At 43.5% G+C, this 21,059-nt stretch overlaps 1 protein-coding gene across 9 annotated transcripts in view; it reads left to right on the forward strand.

Moving 5' to 3' along the window:
* LOC149287177 (partitioning defective 3 homolog) overlaps positions 1–21,059 on the forward strand; it is a 238,965-nt gene that overhangs the window by 157,448 nt on the left and 60,458 nt on the right. For 6 of the 9 annotated variants that reach the window (XM_089493130.1, XM_089493131.1, XM_089493132.1 and 3 more), the window contains 2 exons: positions 874–1,096; positions 13,036–13,152. In XM_089493130.1, the coding sequence (XP_089349256.1) occupies positions 874–1,096; positions 13,036–13,152 (340 nt within the window). The remainder of the gene's footprint in view (positions 1–873; positions 1,097–13,035; positions 13,153–21,059) is intronic. The other 3 variants (XM_089493135.1, XM_089493137.1, XM_089493139.1) reach the window with 1 other exon arrangement.

A 21,059-nucleotide genomic window follows, 5' to 3' on the forward strand; every position in this document is an offset into this window, starting at 1 on the left:
CGGGGGGAAAGCGTGGCTGAGGGCAGTTAGATGTCCGACGGGCTGGGAAGGCTAGGAGGGGTCTGTGTAACGCATAGGGGGATGTTTTCCAAATGATCCCACGGATTTAACATGTCGGACCTTCTTGCATTGAGGAACGTGCTAGGTTTGGCTCTTTATTATCCACGCTGAAGAGGATGAGTTGAAATATATTTAATAAATATACACCTAGGGTACAAGGAAGGGCTACTAATGCTGTTTGAATGGAGAGGGGGGACTCTGGCACTAAAGTCTTTAGTCAGTAACTAGAGCATTAGATGCTTTGATGTTAGAGATTTAATATAAAGAGATTTTAGTCTACTGGTAGGGTGGTAGATACATAGAACAGTATTCTAGCAGATGTGGCCAACACAATGAGCTTAACTAAACAGCGGGTATAATGTACGGTTATAACGTTTCATTAAGTAGATCGTTCACCATTTGTTGGTTTACTGTACCTGTATATGCTTGGAGGAGACGTAACTCGCGCGTGCTTTGACAGGTACTAATAAGTCGCTGCTGGATCCAACCAACACATCGTCGGAGTGGGGTAGGTGGGATAGACAAAGTCTTGGACTACACGTGTACGTTGTAATTAGGTGGCACCGGGTGACCCAAAAACATTAATGGACAAGTGGTGTTGGGTCATATGTCTTACCTTACTGCCCCCCATAGTTTATAAGCTTAGCACAAGTGATTGGCAGTGTTCACGATTGTGGTTGAAGTGTAGTTGGTTGTCTCGTGATAAAGCACCAGTCTTTTGGGGTGTTTTATCTTTGTGACATGCTTGGACATGGTGATTCTCACGTGAATAGTGTTTATGTAGCTTACAGAATGTTTTGTGTCCCTCTGCAGTGGAAGAAGACACAGAAGAGAGCTCCAGATCGGGTCGAGAGTCCGTGTCTACTGCCAGCGACCAGCCCTCGCACTCTCTGGAGAGGCAGATGAACGGGTCCGGCCAGGACAAAGGGGATCGCAAAAAGGACAAGCATGGCAAGGAGAAGAAGAAAGACCGAGACAAGGATAAAAACAAAGCTAAAAAGGGAAGCGTTTTAAAAGGCCTTGGAGACATGTTCAGGTAGGTGACCTCTAAATGTATTTATCAGTAGATTAACCATTGGAAGAGGCGCTTAGTATTAACCAGTACTAATGTGAACTCCACATGCATGCAGGAGTGTTTGAAAGCACGGCAAAGCGTGTGGGGGAAAGGAGTCACGCGGACAGTCATACCAACTATACAGGTGCCTCTTCGCCTTTCTTGCTGCAGGAGCTCCGTGGCGTTGGGCCCTCAAAATGTATATAAAATCATAAAGTTATAATGGTGCAGCTCATCCGCAAACTCATGATTCAGTTAACAAAGCCCATGCTATTTCCATCAGTGTATGTAATTGAGATATCTAATATAAGTCAGCATTGGGGCCGCTGTGTAGTCTTGCCAAGCAGTGAAGGTGGTAAATAATATCGTCCCGTAATGATCACGCCTGTGCACATCATACGTGTCCCAGACAGAAGCCTCGTCAGTTCGTGTGAATAACCACACATTATTTAAGTTTAAGAGATACCGTCCCATCCGCAAGAATGCTTAATAGCTGTTTGAGCTGCGAGGTGGAGAATGGGAAAGCACCGGTATGTGTGCGAATGAATTAATGTGTGATGTATGATGTGTGATTGGCACTGGATTGGTTTTATTGTGATAAAGTAGTGTGTATGTATTGTGTGAGGTTGATAAGAGTAATTGGAATGGAAATAATGACCTTTTGGTGGGAAAAGTCATTGCCTGTGTCAGGGACGTGGTTGTGATGCAGCAATCCATGGAAGTTTCATCAGACGATCCCTCCCGAGTTCCCATTTATTAACACATTACAGGCAGATACGCAGTTATTGGTACATAATAAAGTATTAATGTCACTTTTTCATACCTAAACAGGAACAGCTGAATATGATTTTGGAGTATTAAAGCTCCCTCGCAGATATTCTGTTGTAAGAAAGGTTAAAAGGTGTTCTGGATTAAGTCACTTGTATTTAAACGAGGATTTCAGATGTGATACCAAAGAGAATCTGCCCATGCGCCCCGAGAGCGGGGTGATGCTCTGTAATACGAACGCACTGCACCCATATTTGCAACCAATTATTGTGAGCCCGCGAGGATCGCAAAATGTATTCGACTAAATAGTAACTCATTTTCTCTGAGCTAAATAGTTGATCGGGGATGAAAGGGTTCAAAATCCTAAGATATTAGATAAGGCGTACCGGCAGATCTGGCGTGTTAGGGATAACGCGCTAGGTTATCGGGTTTGTCGGACATGTTCCTGAGCAGATGGATCTGAGGCTAATTCCCGTTCCCGCACGGGCAGAGACTTGTACCCGTGAAGCGCGTGGGGATTGAAAACACAATAAATACAACGTTTATTCATTTTGTAAATGGAGCCGTAGATGAAGTGAACAGAATTGTAACCGACAATTAAATATATACGCAGCGTTTATAAGGACATTAAAATGACTTTTAGTTGGGAAACATTCCATTTGATTTGCACATTACTTTGTCGCTGTAATAAACAGAACGGCGGTTACTGCATGCGCGACTTTATCCGATTGTGCTTCGTGTGTGTTAACGCCGCACTCACTATTCAACCTCGGAATCGTTTTAGTAGGTTGGGTATGTTTTGTCTTATTCTCACAGGACAGCAGGTAGCTATGGTTTCTGAGCGCCCTGGCAAATAAATACACTAAATCTGTGTCAAGGACCTTTAAGTCTAAATAAAGCCTGCCCATTGGCTCGTTGGATCATGTGACTTGTAAAATATGGAAATAAGGAGCTTCTGTCCCTATTGCTTATTTAAGTGCTTCACGACCGGCTGATGAAAACCATAGCGTTTTATTATATTTGAATAGGAAAATAATATGGTCAAATAGCTTGAGGGTCATCGCTGGTTTTTCCTAACCCCCCCGTCTCATCGTGCCTCATACATGTGCTAGCTAATATATATTCGATGTGTTCCTGCAACAACGCCGGCCTTGCAAGGTAAGCCGCAGAACATTACATTCTGTTCCATTCTCTGCAAATATCGTGCGATTACAATGCAGATGAGGAATAATCCACTGGAGTTACTTGAAGTTGCTCAGCTGATGCCAAACATCACAATTATACGTGTTCTGATTCTAGATGATTTCGCACAGAACCGCAGGCCAATAAACCCAATGTGGCTTGTTTGTCTTTGACGTTTAAAAAAAAATTTAAGCAGAAGCTGGACGTTTTTTTAATTTTTTTTTTTATTTCTACACCCAAATTAAGCGTCAGACTGACCTGCCGCCAAAGACAATTTCATAGCCGCTAATAACATATTCTCCCCGTATTCGTCTTTTTTTTTTTTCTTTTTCATTCTTGTCAGTGAGTTTATATCGAGACCCTTTGACATTCAGCGCACAGCGTCTGACTACAAAGCGCAGAATGGGAAGCATATAGCTTGACAGCCGTGCCGTGGCGGCCCCCGCTGACGTCCCTTAACGCTTTCTTTGGGGAAGGAGCTCGCCTCTTCCAGAACGCGAGTGTCAAAGATGACACCTATTTTATAATCGCTGCAGAGCTAATCTTTTCTCCAAAAGATGTTGCTGACAGTTCTGAGTTTCTTAGTCAATTTTCATTTCAGCTTATGTAGAAAATGTAAAATCATTTTTTCTTCTTCTTCTGCTATAATTGAGTGAAAATTAAAGGGTAGAGTCTATTCAGCTTCAAACAATGCTTGGCTAAAACACATGAAAGACTTGGATACCCATTCACGGCTGCGGATTCTGGAAACCTCGGCACGACGGCAACAGTCTGATAAGAATTCAATTGAACGAACCGGAGAAATACCAATTACACAAACCCCTTCTCCAGCCTATACTCTGTTGGAGTGTGCAGATACATATATATAATACATATAAAATATAAACTATATATACATACGTATAAACTCACATACTGCAGCGCTAATTCTTTGAAAAATTGAATGAAAATGCGTTTCTAAATATAGAAATGCAAGATATAAAGATCAAGCAGCTTTCAAGTAGTTGCCACCCCCCCTTTTGTTTTAAACACGTTTGCTTGGATTGATCATGATGTTATTGATCCTTTTAAAAAAGTTCTTCAGTCTCTGTGCGCTGACATTGGAGGAGATGCCCCTAAAACATTTTGCCCGGCTTCCCGATGCTCCTCACCTGTGTTCAATGCTTTACGTTTAATGAAGTGGTTTTGGAGACTCCCTGGGGTGGTTTGAACCCTTGTCTCTCACTAGGTTGTGTCCCCCAAACCCAACGTTTGCCGTGTTTCCAGCAAAGTAAGTCACGAATCTCCCTGCCCCCCCCCCCCCGCATTTGGAGTACCAGGGGCAGGGGTTTTAGTGCGGCCGGGGCCCTTAGGACCGCTTGAGAGTCCTTACCAGTTCTGTTACTTCACTTCCTTTCTGTTGTGTCCTAAATTGATGCACTTTGTTGCCGTTGGACTTTCCTTGGTCAATCCTTAAGCCATTAGTTTGTAAATAATAACCCAAGTAACGCGATGCCCGGTGTGCTTTGGGCTGTTTGGGTGTGCATAGTGACCCCGTCATTGCCCCTCTTCCCACGTGTGCTCCTTGGTGTATTCGAGAAGCTCCGGGACCCGGTCGTTAATTGAATCTTTTGTTTTTTTCCTCTGTATCTCGTCTCGGTCCTGCTGTGTCTCGGATTGCTGCCTTAAGACATTTAATGATGACCGGCGGCCTAATTCACTCATTTGTCAAACCACTTGCGACTTGGAAACGCGATTATAGATGTAATGTATATTGTTTCCGGTAATACCTGGGTCATAAGGGGCTGTGAGATCACCTTACCGTGTGGGGACTGTTACAGCTTGTGACAGGGATCAAAACCCAGGAGCCATGCAGAGTTTCATTGGCCCATCGAAGAGACGCAGGAATGCATTTAACCTTTTGAGTGGTATTTTCCATTAGTTTTTTGGTTTTTTTTAAAGCAGAAGTCCCATGGAAAAAATATACTCTTTCAGCAAAACCCCCAGCACTGGATATAGTAAAAAACAAAACAAAAGAACCCAGCATGGATACAGTTAAAAAACAAAAAACAAAACAGCACTGGATACAGTAATGCAGGACGGGAATGATAATTTGTTCCAATTATATAATTCCATTAGCATTACTTTTAAAATGTACGTCTTACTCCAAGACAATCCCGAACACATGAAGGGGAATTCTCAGTTTTTGGCCCCGCTAACGTATTAGTACGGAGCCTCTGTTATTGTCCCCGGACCACCCTGCATCAGTAAGCCGTTTAGCGTTACAGTTTAAGCATGTGTTCGCCGTAGATTTTTCAGGATACATCAGTTAAGCAACCTTAAAATTCTTCCCCGAGCGCGCCTCGTAAGTCTTCCCCCTATAAATATGGCCCGATCCGCTAAAGCACCGCGTTACGAACCCTCGTTAGGCCATCTGGCAGAGGAAGAGCCTAATTGATCTTATTGTATGTATATTTAAACTCACCCTCATGTAAAGCATCGTCTTCTGCTTTTTCATAAACTTTAATCTAAGGATGCAATAACCATAATGGGGTAATTTTATGCAGATTACGAGGCTTATTTGCATAACACTTTATGTTTATGGCTATTGCTTTCTTGGAGTAAAAGCCCTCCAAGTGTCTGTTTCGCCGGATTTATTTTCCGAGCCTTCCTCTCTTCGCCGCGGTTACCGGGAGGCAGGGATACGGTGGTACCTGTTCACGGTCCCCTTCCTAGATGGGATTGGAGCTTGAGTTTCAGATATTTCAGTAGTCTTCTTTTCTTAGGGGAATCCGATAATCTGCAAAATTACCGAAAATCTATAAAATTAGGAACATTTTAAAAGAAAATAGCAGTAGCCTGAACCACAATATTCCATGCGACTCGTGTGAATGAATATTCCGCTGGTATGAAGATGAGTATTGGTCTTGAGACTCCGTGTCTTGAGTGCTTTGATTTGTTGTTGTTTATTATCACAGATATATATATATTTTTTTGAGTAATATTTAGGAAAAAATTCTGATCTTCCGTATTCCTCAATCTCGTCTGGAGTGTAAACTCTTTTGAGCAGGGTCCCCCTCACCTGTTTCTGTAAGTCAAATGTTCATGCTATATTATTATTATTATCTTTTATTTATATAGCGCCAACAGTTTACGCAGCACTTCATACAATAAATATATTCAAGGGGTCCGACAAGACGAGAATTGACAGACTAAGACAAACCGATACATTAGGTTACTTATGTTCTGTCTACCCATTGTACAGCGCTGCTGAATATGACGGCGCTATATAAAACAATAAGTAATTAAATAGGAATTCTGTTGGGTAATTGCTGTGGAGTGAATTCTCCGCTTCCTACTACGATAAATATATTTATAGTACAGAAGCCGCAGTAGAACATATTTTATTGTTAGTTTTTCATAATTAAATCTGTTAATGCCTTATCTTCTTTTAATTACTGGCATCCAAACAATTATTATTATTTTTTTAGTTGCTGCTGAAATAAAAACGCTGATGTCTCCTGTATTCACGTATAATGAGATCTGCTGGGAACCTCTGGGTTTCCTAGACAGAGGTATTAACCGTGTGCGTGCCGCGTGGCCCCAGGCTTCCCCTCGTTGCGTGGCTTGTTCTGTTTTTTCGTGTTTGTTGTTCCCGTTGTACGCACGGAGAATACACACACTTGCAGATTTCTTCTCTCCCCGGTACGTTCCACATTAGCATTTACATCTTCTAGGCGTTCGTTAATTGCCGGCTCAGCTGATGTTGGTGGTAGTGTTTCAGTTCAGCAGCTATGTACAGAAGGCAGATAAAGCCCCATAAGGTTTCCGCGTGCTTTAATACATAAAACGAATGCGGTGGATCCTGCGCATGTCCTGAAGTATAGCCAGAGTCTCCTGCTCCCCGCTGCTAGTGGGCGAGATCGCCCTTTGAGGACCATTAACTGGAGTCTCTCCATTTGCTGTCTGGAAAACAAGTATCAAACTGGGTTTAATTATTTCATTACATTTTGTGTTATACGGGGCTTTGTATCGGGGGGCTGCGTTTAGACAGGTTGATCGATACATAAAAAGTTATAGATATCAAGCGTCACCACGATGCTCCGTATTCATATACAACACTTAGTTATATATATATATATATGTGTTGTATATGAATACGGGGCATCGTGGTGAGTGTGATAACGAAAAGTGCCGCTCCGCTTGATGGATGACTTCTTTTATGATCAGCCTCTCGGAGGAGTCGTCTTTTTTGTGCTATGATCAGCCTCTCGGAGGAGTCGTTGAGCGAAATATCCATATTCTCCAGAGCAGAAAACTTTGCTGCGATAGTTATTTTTTTTTTTGCTCCCGACCCAGTCAATTGCTGGATTTAACGAAGGCTGTTAAAAGAAACGTTCACGTTGACCCATCTCATCATTGGGGCTGCGCAGGGCAACGCCAGTCTCTACTTATTATCAGAGTTATTCGCGCGGTAACGGCTCCGCTCGTACATGCTGTAATGGTCCTCGAGCCAAATGCAGTTTGTAATTTGCACTATTGTATTACGGAACAATCATGATAGCGATTGGAACGCTCAGCTAATCAGTGGGAAGTAAATAGGAGACGTGATGGAAACTTGTGTTTTTGTCCATTGTCTGTTCTGATGACTATAGGTACGGTGCTTAGTATTATGTTACTGAAATGCAAATGCTTTAGGGACAAGGATTCGCTCTGGTCCATTGTTCTTTATGGCCTGCTGTGTTAACCAATTGAGTGCCAGCGATGCTCTCAGATCGGTAGGGTTTGTGGCCCCGGAGCGGCCCCTTGTGTTTGGATTTCTCCCGTATTTTCGTGCGGGATAGGCACGGTTAATCGGATTTCACGTATGCCGTTTCCTATGGGAAGCACTGTTCTGTATGTTGCTAATGAGCGTCTCTCTGCATGTCATCTTCTAAAGAAAATGGATGAATGCTACAGAAGACAAATCCCCGCGCGGCCTGTCAACGGTGAAATGCGCTGGAAGGCTGTGTTTCTGCGCTCTTGTGGGAGAAATTAAATGTGTAGATGTGTTGGCAGGATTTGGGGGCAGCGTTTATTACAAGGTTTGTCCGATCCCAAGAACTTATTAAACCATCTGATCCTCTCGCACATGATCAGGATGATTGAATTCCTTTGCTGGTGTTAGGATACCTTTAGATATGTGGATATAGTCATGATGGAACTTCTTAGTTGTAGAATATGTTGCTAGTGAGAATCACACCCAATGAGGCTCATTTAATCCATCACACTTAGTAGTATGTATTTAACATCCAAATGTCTATTTCACCTCCCCCATTGGGTGCTGGATGCTTTGGAGAGCTTGGTGGCTACTTTGCCCATGGAGATGTCCACCACCTGTGTAGGGTTTGGTGGCTACTTTGCCCATGGAGATGTCCACCACCTGTGTAGGGTTTGGTGGCTACTTTGCCCATGGAGATGTCCACCACCTGTGTAGGGTTTGGTGGCTACTTTGCCCATGGAGATGTCCACCACCTGTGTAGGGTTTGGTGGCTACTTTGCCCATGGAGATGTCCACCACCTGTGTATGGTTTGGTCAGACGATTGTAAGCTGATAATGGGGCTTCCATAAAGATTTGTGAAAGAGCATTATTGTAAAACCAATATATAACTACATTATATAGCACCATATGCTTAATGAAGCAAATCCATCAAGCTCAGTTCTCATTTTTCCCCTTTATTTTCATTTTTTTTTTGTTCCGTTGCAATTTTTGTGCGTTATTGTCAAGGCACGCAGAGTGTTATTGATGCCTCTAATAATTTTGTCTCGGGCCAGATGTGACTCTTATGAAGAAGAATTGATTACGGGGCCTGAAGTCAGAGGTCAGCGGAGGCCCCCATTGTGTGCGGATTCCAGGCAATCTCAGTCATGGGTTAGAGAAGCTCCAAAAACCAGTTTACAAATTGATCTGCTGGATTTTCTCATTGTGCGAGTAAAGCCTGCAGTGTTAAGTTAAATGACCCTGCTGAATGAAAAGGTGGACTTGGTTTTCTGGGGTCTTGCACTGCTATTGGGAATTGGGCTAATGTGAAGCCTCTGTACGTATCGGTGCCTTAACAGGGCCAATTACAACCTTTCCCTTTCACCTTGTAAAATAAAGACGTTTCTCTAAATCCTTCATAAAAACGTAGCCCAAGAGGAAAGTATTATAGATCCGATGATGCCAGTCAGCCCTGTGTTCCTGAGCGAGCCGTGTGCTGAACAGCCTCGGCTCCCCCTTTGCCGCTCGCGATTGATGGCCGTTGGAATAGAATGATGAGCTCCACAGGGGATGTGCTCAGCTACCCCGAAGCCTAATGACACGCACAGGCTTATGCATAAAAAATGATTCTGGTGAGAAGTTTTGAAAGTGGTCTTATCGCTGCAGTGACTAGTGGAATGTGTCTGGCAATCGGAATCCCTTTTGATGTATAGCCCCCCAAGTGAGATGTTGGGGCAGGATGGGGACCTCTTGCTGGCGGTTAAGGAACTGCGTTTGTAAACTATTTGAAAAGCAGTAGACCCGGCTACTTTCATACCTTTTCTCCAGGTTCTGTACAGTTCATAGAACATGAAGGGCTAGACTCACTAAGATGTGAAGTGCCTTAACCCCTATTTTATTCCACCGAGCATCCACCTTTTTACCTACATACCGTGCTCCAGCTCATTCCCTCTTGGTGAATCTAGTGGTGAGTGTTCATACTTCATCATTCTTTACCTGCACGGAGTGCTCATTCCCCTCTCTGCACCTGAGAGAGCGTATGATGTGCTCACCCTCGAGATGTGCAGATGGGGGAAGATGTTATAAAAGCAACACTTCAGGACAATGCATTGTTGCAACCAGCAGCTCTCTGTCCCTTGTGTGTCCCTGGCACCCATCACTCTCAGCCAGCTTCTGCGTGGCAGGCTGCCATTTCCCCCTATACAGAGGTGAATGCTACTTTTCCGCTATCACCGAGGAAGTTGAATGCGCAGTAAATTAGCAGATGTCAGAGTCAATTATACTTGTAGGGCTGCTGTCCTTGCTTGTCCTCCATTACGGTATTTTGTTCATTTTCTTGCAATCAAGCAGTCATACGGCGTTAATTGCCATCAACATCTTAATTGTCTTTTATTCCATTTGAATCATACCTTCCACATCCTGCAAAATTAGTAGGACTTTGGGCATTTAATGGAGCGTTACCCTATCCTGCAAAAAAACGCATTAAAATAATGAACGCATTTTATATCCGTGAGACCGGGGGGAGAACATCGCGAAATCCCATTCGATTACCGGCTTTTGGACATTAAGGGAATAATATAAGAAAAAATCGTGGTCGGGGCATCATTTTCGAAACCCCTTGGGATCCCTCTGCTCCTCTCCTTAGAAAGATGGGAATAGAAACTGTTCTTTGGGTCCTAATGCTCTTCTAGAAGTCCACGGCATAGCGTGTTTCATATAAGCGGTTTCTTTTAAGGATGTCTTTAAATGGGTTTTGTCTGCAGGTTGATATCGCTTTAAACGTTTGTACACGGATATTCAAATAAAACAGTGGGCAGGGTGCTTTGTGAATGCTGCTTTGTATGTGTAATGCAGCCATCGGGGTTAATTGGGCCAGCGGCTTCTTTATCCAAATGTCGTTTAAAAACGTGAAGTATGATAATACCTTTCATGTCGGGATGCCTTTCTGCTTCCGTTTAATTCTTCTTTACTTCTTTCTGTTAGCAGAACCTCGAAGTGTTCCAGCAGCAATCGCGTGATCTAGAATTGGGCCCAGTTTGATTGTAAGGTTCTAGAGCAGCAAGGGGGAAATACACCGAGCTCTTGGGTTCTTGTTCTCTCTTAATTATATGTATTGACTCCTAGACATGGATTTCACCCAAATCAATATGTCTACACCTTACTGGACTGTATGGGTTTCCGTGACCTGCAGGGGCTGCTGTTCCTTTAAGATTCCTCTATTAACGGTGACTGGCGTCGAACACCAAAGAATTTATTGTCATATAAAAAGTCTTGAATTAATTTTTTGGGGGGGGGGTTGGGGCGGGGCCACTATCTGGACTTAAGCTTTAACATCGCGATGTGGGCAAGAAGAGAGCGCTGCGTGCCGGGGGGATAGCCATGTGATTAATGCCAATATAATAATTGAATGTTTGATGAATCAGAATTATTTTGGAGATGCACTTCTGTATTGCGATTTAACCCCTTAGCTTTCAGCTGAAATGCTTTTTCTTAGTAGACAAAGAGTGGGAAAAAACATACTTCCTTGGGTGATATCACGTCCTTATTTTTCTGCTAAACAATGGCTTATTATTTAAACAGCTGCTGTTTATAATATCACAGCGAGAATGTGCACTGACTAGCCAATAAATTAAGCTGATGCGCATTATACGGTATATGTGTGTGTATGTGTATATATAAATATATATTCTCGCCTATTTCTTCCATTCATACCCTGTTTAACACTACGGAACTTTTATGTCTTAATCAGTTTCTGTTTTTCCTCATTAATCAACTAATGGATGTTTCTTCAATAGCTCGCCGTACTAATGAAATCCGTAGGTAATTTGGCAGGCTACAGTGATCTCATCAGTAACGCGGCAAGTTTAGCCCATTTAAGAGATTAAATTGAGATTTTATTTGTTTTTTGTTGCGTCTTAAATTCAGACCGTCAATGTTAACCCATGTAGTGCCGGCTGGATATAATGAAATGGAGACCTCAAAGCCGAAATCCCGTTTTTGGACACTTTTGTATATTTTTTTTTATTACTTTAGTTAATACAAACGGTGCCCTCCTGCATCATATCTAATTTTCTAGATCTTCAAAACAAGGATCAGCATCATTTATTGTGTGTTTTTTGTCATAAATTCAAAAGGGCATATGAGAAATTGTCTGATGCCAAAGGGATTTAATGAAGTATAAGAAGTTGATTTCAAAGGAGGAGAAGTGTTTGAACAAGAGGTAATAATCTAAAGCTAGAGGGTCAAAGGCTTAGATGTTTAACTTTACTGAGAGGGTAGTAGGTAAGTGGCCTCCCAGCAGAAGAGGTAGAAGTTAATACATTAAGGGAAATAAACATACCTGGCATGGGCATTTATATATCCTGAATCTAAGACCGACGACTGGTTAAGGTCTTTACATCAGGCAGACTAGATGGGTAAATGGTTCTTACCTGCCGTCACATTATATATTTATATATATAGAGATACGTTTATGGAGACATTTGGGAATCTCCTGAGCTGATCGTGATCGGTCCTTCCTGCGAACAATTCCTTCCTTTTATGTGATGGCGCTTGAGAAATATTGTATTGTGTTCTGTTCAAGTTTCGGGAAGGATGTGGCAGAGAAGCCAAAGGGGTGTCTTTCCTTAATCTCTGGGCTCGCCGTTAACAGCATTCAGGGCACAAGAAGCAATCAAAACATTATGGTGCTTCTTCATTGTGAGTTATGAAGTCTTAACCCCTTCATGACAAAGCCTGTACATGTACGAGCTCACAATGCATTGTTTTTTATGGGTTTAACGACAACCAGTTGTTCTTAAGGGGTTAAAATATAACATGAAGCTCTTAATCGCTTCGAAAATGCTCACACCTTTTGTTACTGTAAATCCAGATTGTGATCGTGCCCTACTCTTTGCCTGTTGTACACGCTGCGGAATATGATGGCGCTATATATCAATACATACATGTATATGTGGTAGCTCAGCTGGTCGCTTAAGCTTTACAGCATGTTCTACTAACATGTAAATGTGCATGAGAGGTTTAGTTTACCGTGTTACTAATAAACAGAGTGTCTCTGCATGCAAGACCAGCTACATGCGACTCATAACCGGCAGCTGTCTTCTGACTACATGGCGACAACAATAGCGATCCTCTTCGGAGGAGGCGACAGCGACACCTGATTAGCGGCGCGGCTTAAGGTTTGCACCGCAGTCACATGTTGTCGCCTTTTCATTTCGCAGAGCGGTTTTAGAATTCCTTTGTTCTTGACAGGTTTGGCAAACATCGAAAAGATGACAAGATTGAACACAGGGAATCATGGAAACTGAAAATGCAAGAAGCCCACCCTTCAGACGCTGAGCGGATACGCATGAGACAAGAGCAGGAGAGGTAGCCTTCATCCGCTGCACCGCCAGCATACTCTCAATATACAGACAGCTGGGCAACACTCGTGGGGTTTTGGCAACCGAAAAGGCTAGATGTTGGAATAGTCCTGTGTGTGTGTGGATAATTATGTGGGTTGGTGTGTGTGTGTATGATTGTGTGTGTATATATATATTTATAATACGATGTGAATTGCCTTAGCACATGGGAATGGACTGGGCTTTGGGTGAGGGTGTGCTGTTTGCCCACGCCCTAGTGATAGCCCTGCCCCTTGCTCTGAATAGCCCCTCCCTTTAGTTGTGTCCACACCCCCTTACAGCCTCCTCTGAGCCACAGGAGTGAAATAACCCCTGTCAGCCCACCCTGGGAAGCTCCCAGGTACGATCACGGCATTCATTGAGCTTTTTGCCCCGCTGCTGTGTTTGGGGCTTTTCCGAAACGTCTGCCAGGGTCTGGGCAGTAATTGTCATGTATTTGTTTGGATAGAGGCTGACTTTACTGGGGGGTTCTATGGCCTCAGCTTGTCAGATCTATCATGCCAATCAGCACCCTGATAATGTGCCACCTGTAGTCCAACTCTCATCAGCCTCAGCTGGTTTAGGCGAGTAAATGTTCCCATCCTACTGAGGAACATCATTAATCTGTTGTATTTACTGAATTGTCATGTGTACAAAGAAAATAAATATCATAAAATATAAAGTGCCAGCGGTGCAAAGTTCTCTGGGTTTATAGCTGTTATGGGATTACACGTTAAGCTGCGCATGTTTGTCATACAAGTTTCCATTGTCATCTGAAGTTGATTTGTCTCGTGTTGAGTATTAAGTTAGCCAAACAGCAATCAAATAATGACTTGTTAATACTTGTCTGGACAACTACGTTTTAGCCATAGCTGCGTCTTATAGCTGGAAGCCCCAGCGTAGCACTCATCTCCGCACAATGATGGGCTTTTTAAACATCGCTTTCCCGTTACTGAAAGGGCCCTTGTCTCGTCTGACGTCTGCTTTGTTCCTCTTTCCGAAATCATAAATTATGTTCCATATTGAGATGTGTAAATCAATAAGTGAAATTAAGCCTGGCATTTGGCCATTTTCCCTTCTCCAGCGATGTGCTCTTTGGGGATTAATCTCACCAGTAAATGTGCGGGTCTTTGTTTGACAGATACTGTGCAGATAACCTGACATTAAGATGGGAGACCAGACAAACCAGTTCAGTAATTGAGAGGGTTTTTCATTTTTAAAATGATTTTTTATGTTGCTACTTATTCAAGCTTAATCACATTTAGTGGAAATATATATTTTTCTATAATTAAAGGTATGTGTTCATCCAACACCTAAAATCAAATCCAAAATAGTCCCCTAATAATAATAAAAACATATATATATATATATATATATCATAACTATTACTTTGTTATATTGAAAATATACCGTATTGGCTCGAATATAGGTCGCACTTTTTCCCCCCACTTTAAGTCTTTAAAGTGGGGGTGCGGCCTATATTCGGGGTCTGACGCCCGGGACATGGAGTCCTGGGCGCCGGGCAGGCAGCGGGGTTAGAATACAGATCCCCCGCAGCGGTGCAGGGGACCTGCATCCTACTCTGATACGCTTAGACAGCCTCCCCTGCCAGCACTTTCCACGGGGGGGTGCCGGCACGGGAGGTTGTCTAAGCGCATCGTGCGGACGGTCACCAGCAGCGGAGGTTGTTTACCCGCATCGCCGCAGCCGGTGACCGTCCGCACGATGCGTTTTACCTCTGCCCCCAAGACTTACCAGAGCAGACTCCCGGGTGTCTTGCGGGGCCGGCGGGGGACATCTACACAATACGCGTATACGCTGAGTGCCGGCACCGGAAGTTGTATACGCGTATTGCGTAGATGTCCCCCGCCGGCCCCGCAAAGACACCCGGGAGTCTGCTCTGGTAAATCGGGGGGGGGGGCAGAGTGGCAGCATATCTCGAGGGGGGGAGGAGGAGGACAGTGGCAGCATATCTCGGGGGGGGGGGACAGTGGTAGCATATCTCGGGGGGGAGAACAGTGGCAGCATATCTCGGGGGGGAGAACAGTGGCAGCATATCTCGGGGGGGAGTGGCAGCATATCTCGGGGGGGAGGACAGTAGCAGCATATCTCGGGGGGGGTGGCAGCATATCTCGGGGGGGGGGAGACAGAGTGGCAGCATGCTTTTTTGGTGCTTTTTTAAAGAAAAAACCTTTCTTTAAAAAAAGCACCAAACTTTTAGGGTGTGGCCTATATACGGGGGCGGCCTATATCCGAGCCAATACGGTAAATAATTCTATTTTAGTATTTCGTTTTTAATAAATATATATTATGTATTATAATAAAAAATATTTATAACAAAGCTGTTCTGGCCCAGTGGAATGTTGTGTGCTGAATGCGCTCTGTAGTGTTTCATTGATTGCATCCGACATGCTTTTTAAAAAAAATTATTATATAAAATCTCATTTATTTTGCCCCTTTGCTTTAGATTCGCCACTTCTGACGTAGGGACTGGCTTTGAAAAGTTTAGTGCATAAAATTCATGGTGCAATAGAAACTTTATATGGAGATTTGACATTGAGCTCTGCGTGACCCGGTACATTCCGTGAGAGGTAGAAAACCTTGAAGGTTATCACTTTAATTAAAGTTTCTGTACAGGACAGATACGCTCCTATTTCTCTTAGAATTTTCTAATTAAAGTAAGTATGGGGTACAGAGTCAGATAATCCGCTTGCCCATTGTAGGAGGTTTAATGGGAATTGGATGCGAAAAAAAGGCTTTTGTGTTTTTAAATGTATTGTAATTTTGGATGAATCGGTATAGAAAACTAAAATGTAGGTATTTGGCGCGTTTAAGTGCCCCACTTACAGCAGGGATATGGGGTATTCATGAAACTTGGATGCTCGCTGCCGGAACTTGGCCGAGTATTCAGCAAATTCTCTTTCTGCCTAATTGCTGTTATGTGTTGGATGTTGCTTTTTCGACTGCATTGTATTCAGATATACTGCCGACATAAACATATTTGCAAATAACCACTGGATACAATCACTGTTATATTTTTAGAGACTTAAACTCTTAGTAATACTATATTCTAAAGAACACTATTATTCACAGACTGAAATAGATGCAGAAAATATCCCTGAATACTGTATCTCCATCAAACACATTTTCTTGGGCTGTTCTTACGCACGTTACGGGCTGTAGAGTCGTGATACTTATACCCAGCAAACCTTCTGCGCTCCTAGAAAGGAGGGACATCAGGGGAGGAAAAACGGTTAGAAGGAATAAGGTCCCAAAGAGAGACTGGAAGCTATAAAACGTTTTCAGTCTGAGTTGGTTGGGGGTCTGATGTGGGGAGATACACCGGGGGTTCCCTCCGAGACAGTGCCTGAGGATAGTGCTTTGAAACCTGGGCTTTAATAAGCAGACACTCAGAAATGTTCCCGAGCTGGCTCGGCCCTTCATCAATAAAATAAAAATAAACTCATCGTTAATGTAGACGGTTGGAAACTTCCTAGCTGGATAGGCGTGCAGACAGATAATCACATATAGAAACTGTGGTCTGCATCCCGCTTAATACAAGAACGGAGGTGTGCGGTATCAGACTCCGTCCAGACTGCCGAACATCTAGAAACAAGAAGACGACGCTCCCGACACCCAACTCAATATGTATAGTGAACACTTTAATAAATTATTGGGTTCAGCCAAAGGGTCCTCAACAACACGGCGCCATCGCCTTTATTCCCTTTGGTACAGATTACTGTGTATGAAGAATAATGTAATGAAAGTGTTAATATAGTTTTAAGGATATGCCCGGCATATTCAGCCGCCGACGTAAAGTGCTAATAAGTATAACCACACTGTCCGCGTACGCGGAGGCTTCCTTCTAATTCTACTTAAGCTGCAGCGTGGGAAGCAAATTCTCTCTCTATATAAACATATAACAAGGTTCTCATTTAGAATCGCCCCTTTAATGTATATTTCCACTCTTGTTGGAGCTTTATTTCTTTAATGATGTAATACTTCTGGGAAATGGGTTGGCATAATGAATTTACAGCGTGTGTGTGCGCCGCATCAAACAAAAAATCCTGTGGGGGCCGAAAGAACAAGCAAATGGTCCATTAAAAAAATCAATTAAACTCACCATTTTATAGAAAAAAAAAAAAAAGAGCGGTTCCCCGGGATCATCATTCTGATAACAATAATTTGCTTGCAAACGTATTTTACTTAAACGCTCGTAGGGCCTGTTCGTATTGATTGGGGACTGGGCAAACATATTAATGATCGCACTGCTTGCCATTGATTGAATAATTGGCCTTTTCACGTATACATATTTATTATTTAAAACGAGAGCGGGAATTCTCGCTCTATTCTCCTCTGGAGCTATTGAGGAACCCATTTACTAATCTTCCCTTAAGATCACGAGGCAATTTAAGGCACCGGGTGGGAGGGCCTCTCGCATACGTTTCTGTGACCAGCCTTAAAAGAAGAATAACCCCATTTTTATTATATATATTTTTTTATTCATTTTAAATTCTTTACACGTTTTCGTACTGGTGCACTGAGAACTTGCTGGGGTTTCACTAGGAGTCTCTGCTTCTCCGGTTAGTATATAATTTCCTCCAAACTAGAGCAGCACTCACTTCCTGCCCAGGTCCCTCCCATTCCTGTCTGCCCTCCGCCAACTTCCTGCCTCCCCTGATCCCAGCCGCAGGATGCCTTCCCCGGTATGGGAACCGGCTGCTCCTCATTAGTTCCTCATTATTTTTGTTCCTGGATTTGAACCCGCGCGGCACCTGTACTCGCGTAGCGTGTTCCAAGCTCTCCAGGGATGAGCGACAGGTTCCCGTGATGATACATTTCTCAGCCCTGCAGGAAAAAAAGTTAAAATCAGAGTTTTCCATAACCCTTTACAGAAACTCTTCTGCCGTGTAGAGATTTCACCAAGTTCTTTGGTTTGCTTGTCGCAGGGGACTTCGTCTGAAAAGTAGTTATTAGATGGGTGGGTTCCTGGCCTCTGGCATTAAAGAAAGAACAGGCCAAGCTGTAATCACAATGTCTTGTAATGAATCCATTTGTACGACGCAGTAATTAAAATGATCCACAGCTGAACATTTGTAGAGGGCTCAATCATACGACACCCCCGGGGGATTGTAACGTTTCTCCATATGTCACGAGGGACTGTCAGCCGATCTTCATTTGTACCCAACATCGCGGGAGCCGAGAGCCGCTCTCCGAATCAAGCCTCTAATGAATGGGAGCGGAACGCCAGGGAGCTGGAAAAAGAATGAACTCCGGTGTTTCCTGATCACAAAGCTCCATCCATTTTAATTAGGAGAAAGGCTAGTGAATGCTGTGACAAGTGTCTCGCATTCAAATCATTAATTTGTGTCAAGCTGAAAGAGACTACTAATGTGGATTTAGTGACAGCGGGAAAGAAATGAACCTCTTATTATCATCCCCGCACCTCACATTATTTCTTCGTTCAGGATATTTTCCTGAAAGGGTGGTTGTGGATTTTCCAGAATTCTTCCAGATCTCTTTGAAATGCCTTCCCTAGACTCATCGATAACTCTTCCAAGGTCGTTAATGATTCATATCACCTGTCATTACCTATTGTACAGCACCGCAGAATATGGTGGAGCCATACAAAACAATAAATAATGATAATGCGCTTAATACTGTATATTCATGTGTTTCTGGCTACAGAGGTACATTAGATACGGAACATCTGGCTGATCTAGTCTAACCGCTGATTTAAAGACTCAAACCTTATTCATTCCCATAGACACAATAGCTTTATGTCTATCCAGTATTTGAATAACCCCACTGTAATAACCGCTACCACTTCTGATGGAAGGCTGTTCCACGTATCCGCCTCTCTCTGTGAAGCTTCGTTACATTACAGCCTCTTTCCCCCAAGCCGGACACATGGCGTTTCCTTACTCTTTCCTGATCGGTTTAATTCTGCAAAGCATTTACCGTTCTGGTAGCCCTTCTCTAAACTCTCTTCCCCCTGGAGATGGGGTCTCTGGTTCTGTCCGCAGCGCTCCGGGTACTGGCGAGAGATTTTCTTACGAGAATTTTAGCTGTAGGAGGTTATGTAGATAAACTCTCCGGACGTTATGGGCAGGGGGTGAGGAGGTGACTGGGGTCTTGCAGTATGGTGGTCCCTCAGCTTGAGCCACAACTGTATCATTAACCCTAAATTTCCCTTTTGAATCCGTCGTGATGTAAAATGAAAGAGGAAAATGCCTTTTATTTGCTCTGTTTGTACGGCTCGCCGTCTCCGGTCTGTCCGTGTTTTCCATATTCCTCCCGTATGAAGCAGCAGGTGACCTCGCGGCGCAGTAAGAGAATACAGCGGTGTCCTCTTTCCCCTCCAGCCATCTGGAGCCCTCCTTCTGTCCTGTGCCGGAGGGGCGAGCGGCCGGGCATTCACCGGACGCGATTATCGAGTCCTCTGGAGACCACAATATTTTTAGACAGGAAACCAAAATGTTTTATTTGCTTTTGACGGTTTTGCTCTCGGTTCATCACGGGTTGTGTAACGGCTTTTACTGACGAGACATGACCTTATGGCGCAATAATTCCCGGCCGTCGCTGTGAACTGCGACTCCCATCTAGCTCGCCTGGCTTTTCATTGTGTATTATCAACACTCCCCACCTAATCCTTTTAGTCTTGACTCTTTTAAGCGTGTCGCGTCCGTGCTGGCTGCAGTTCTTGCGTTTACCTGGACAGGTGAGATAAGATTGAAACGGCTGTAGCTGTATACAGTGCCACCAACTTACACAGCCGCGGCAGAACATCTTTCACACATCTCTGCCCTATTAAGCTGCTGATTGGTTCAGGCAGCCTAACGGAGATGACATCAGCACGGGGAATTGTAATGCTAGGTCTGCCACTTTTTGCCACCAAGCTCATTCATCAAGATTTGCCCCTTTGCCAGGTAATCGTCTGCACCAGTGGATTCTTTTAACGCCTTAAGTGTTACGCGATTACTCATTATGATCCCATGTTGATAGACAATGCCTCGACTCGATGTGTTATTGATACAGGATAGAGCCATATACTGACCCGTTTGAAAATGGAGCTACGCCAACAGCCGATTGGACTTTTTCCAAACACCAGACTGAATTCTTTATGTACGGCTCTTCTGTATGATAGAAGATTAAATAAACATAGCGTTCGCGTTCTCTGTAGGATCTTGTGAGTCTCTCTGACTCCAAAGCAGGTTCATTCTTGTGACCTCTTCCCCTTACACAGCGCTGGGAGCCATGAGCCCGCCCTGCCTTCCCTTTATTACAGCCCCCCCCCATTTAAAATAGCTATAAAAAAGTAATAAAACACGACAGATGTTACTAATTCATAGAAAAACAGCAATGGATGGGATGTTCAGGATGCTCCATACCAGTATATCGAGTTACGTTTGAGGCGTTCACCGGCAGGACATCAGAAGACTTCCGTTTATCTTAGAATTTTCTCGAGATTCCCGGCTTCTTCTGATGCAAACACGATATACCCCAACATGTATCTAAAAGAGAGTTTCACAACTGGTCTGAACGCTTTTATTCCCGATATTCCCACACTGTCTGTTACAAACGTTACTGCCAGTGGGATCCTTTTTGATACAAACTAATAATAAATGATTCCCTGAGAACTGCGCGGAAAATAGTAACTATATAAGAGTAAAACGCCAACTTTTATGTTTTATTAAATAAAGTGGGGGACAAATGAGAGATATTAAAAAGCCCCCGGTCTGTCTGCATGTCTCCCACTGTGAGGTGGAACCGATAGATCCTGAAAGTGCCCCCGGTCCTATGGGGCCGTACATTTTAATATATGACCCACCGGTCCTATAGGGCCGTACATTTTAATATATGACCCCGGTCCTATGGGGCCGTACATTTTAATAT

This window comes from Sceloporus occidentalis, unplaced genomic scaffold (assembly GCF_023333645.1).
Source record: "Sceloporus occidentalis isolate IW3139 unplaced genomic scaffold, rSceOcc1.0.p SCAF_63, whole genome shotgun sequence".
NCBI classification, from domain to species: Eukaryota; Metazoa; Chordata; class Lepidosauria; order Squamata; family Phrynosomatidae; genus Sceloporus; species Sceloporus occidentalis.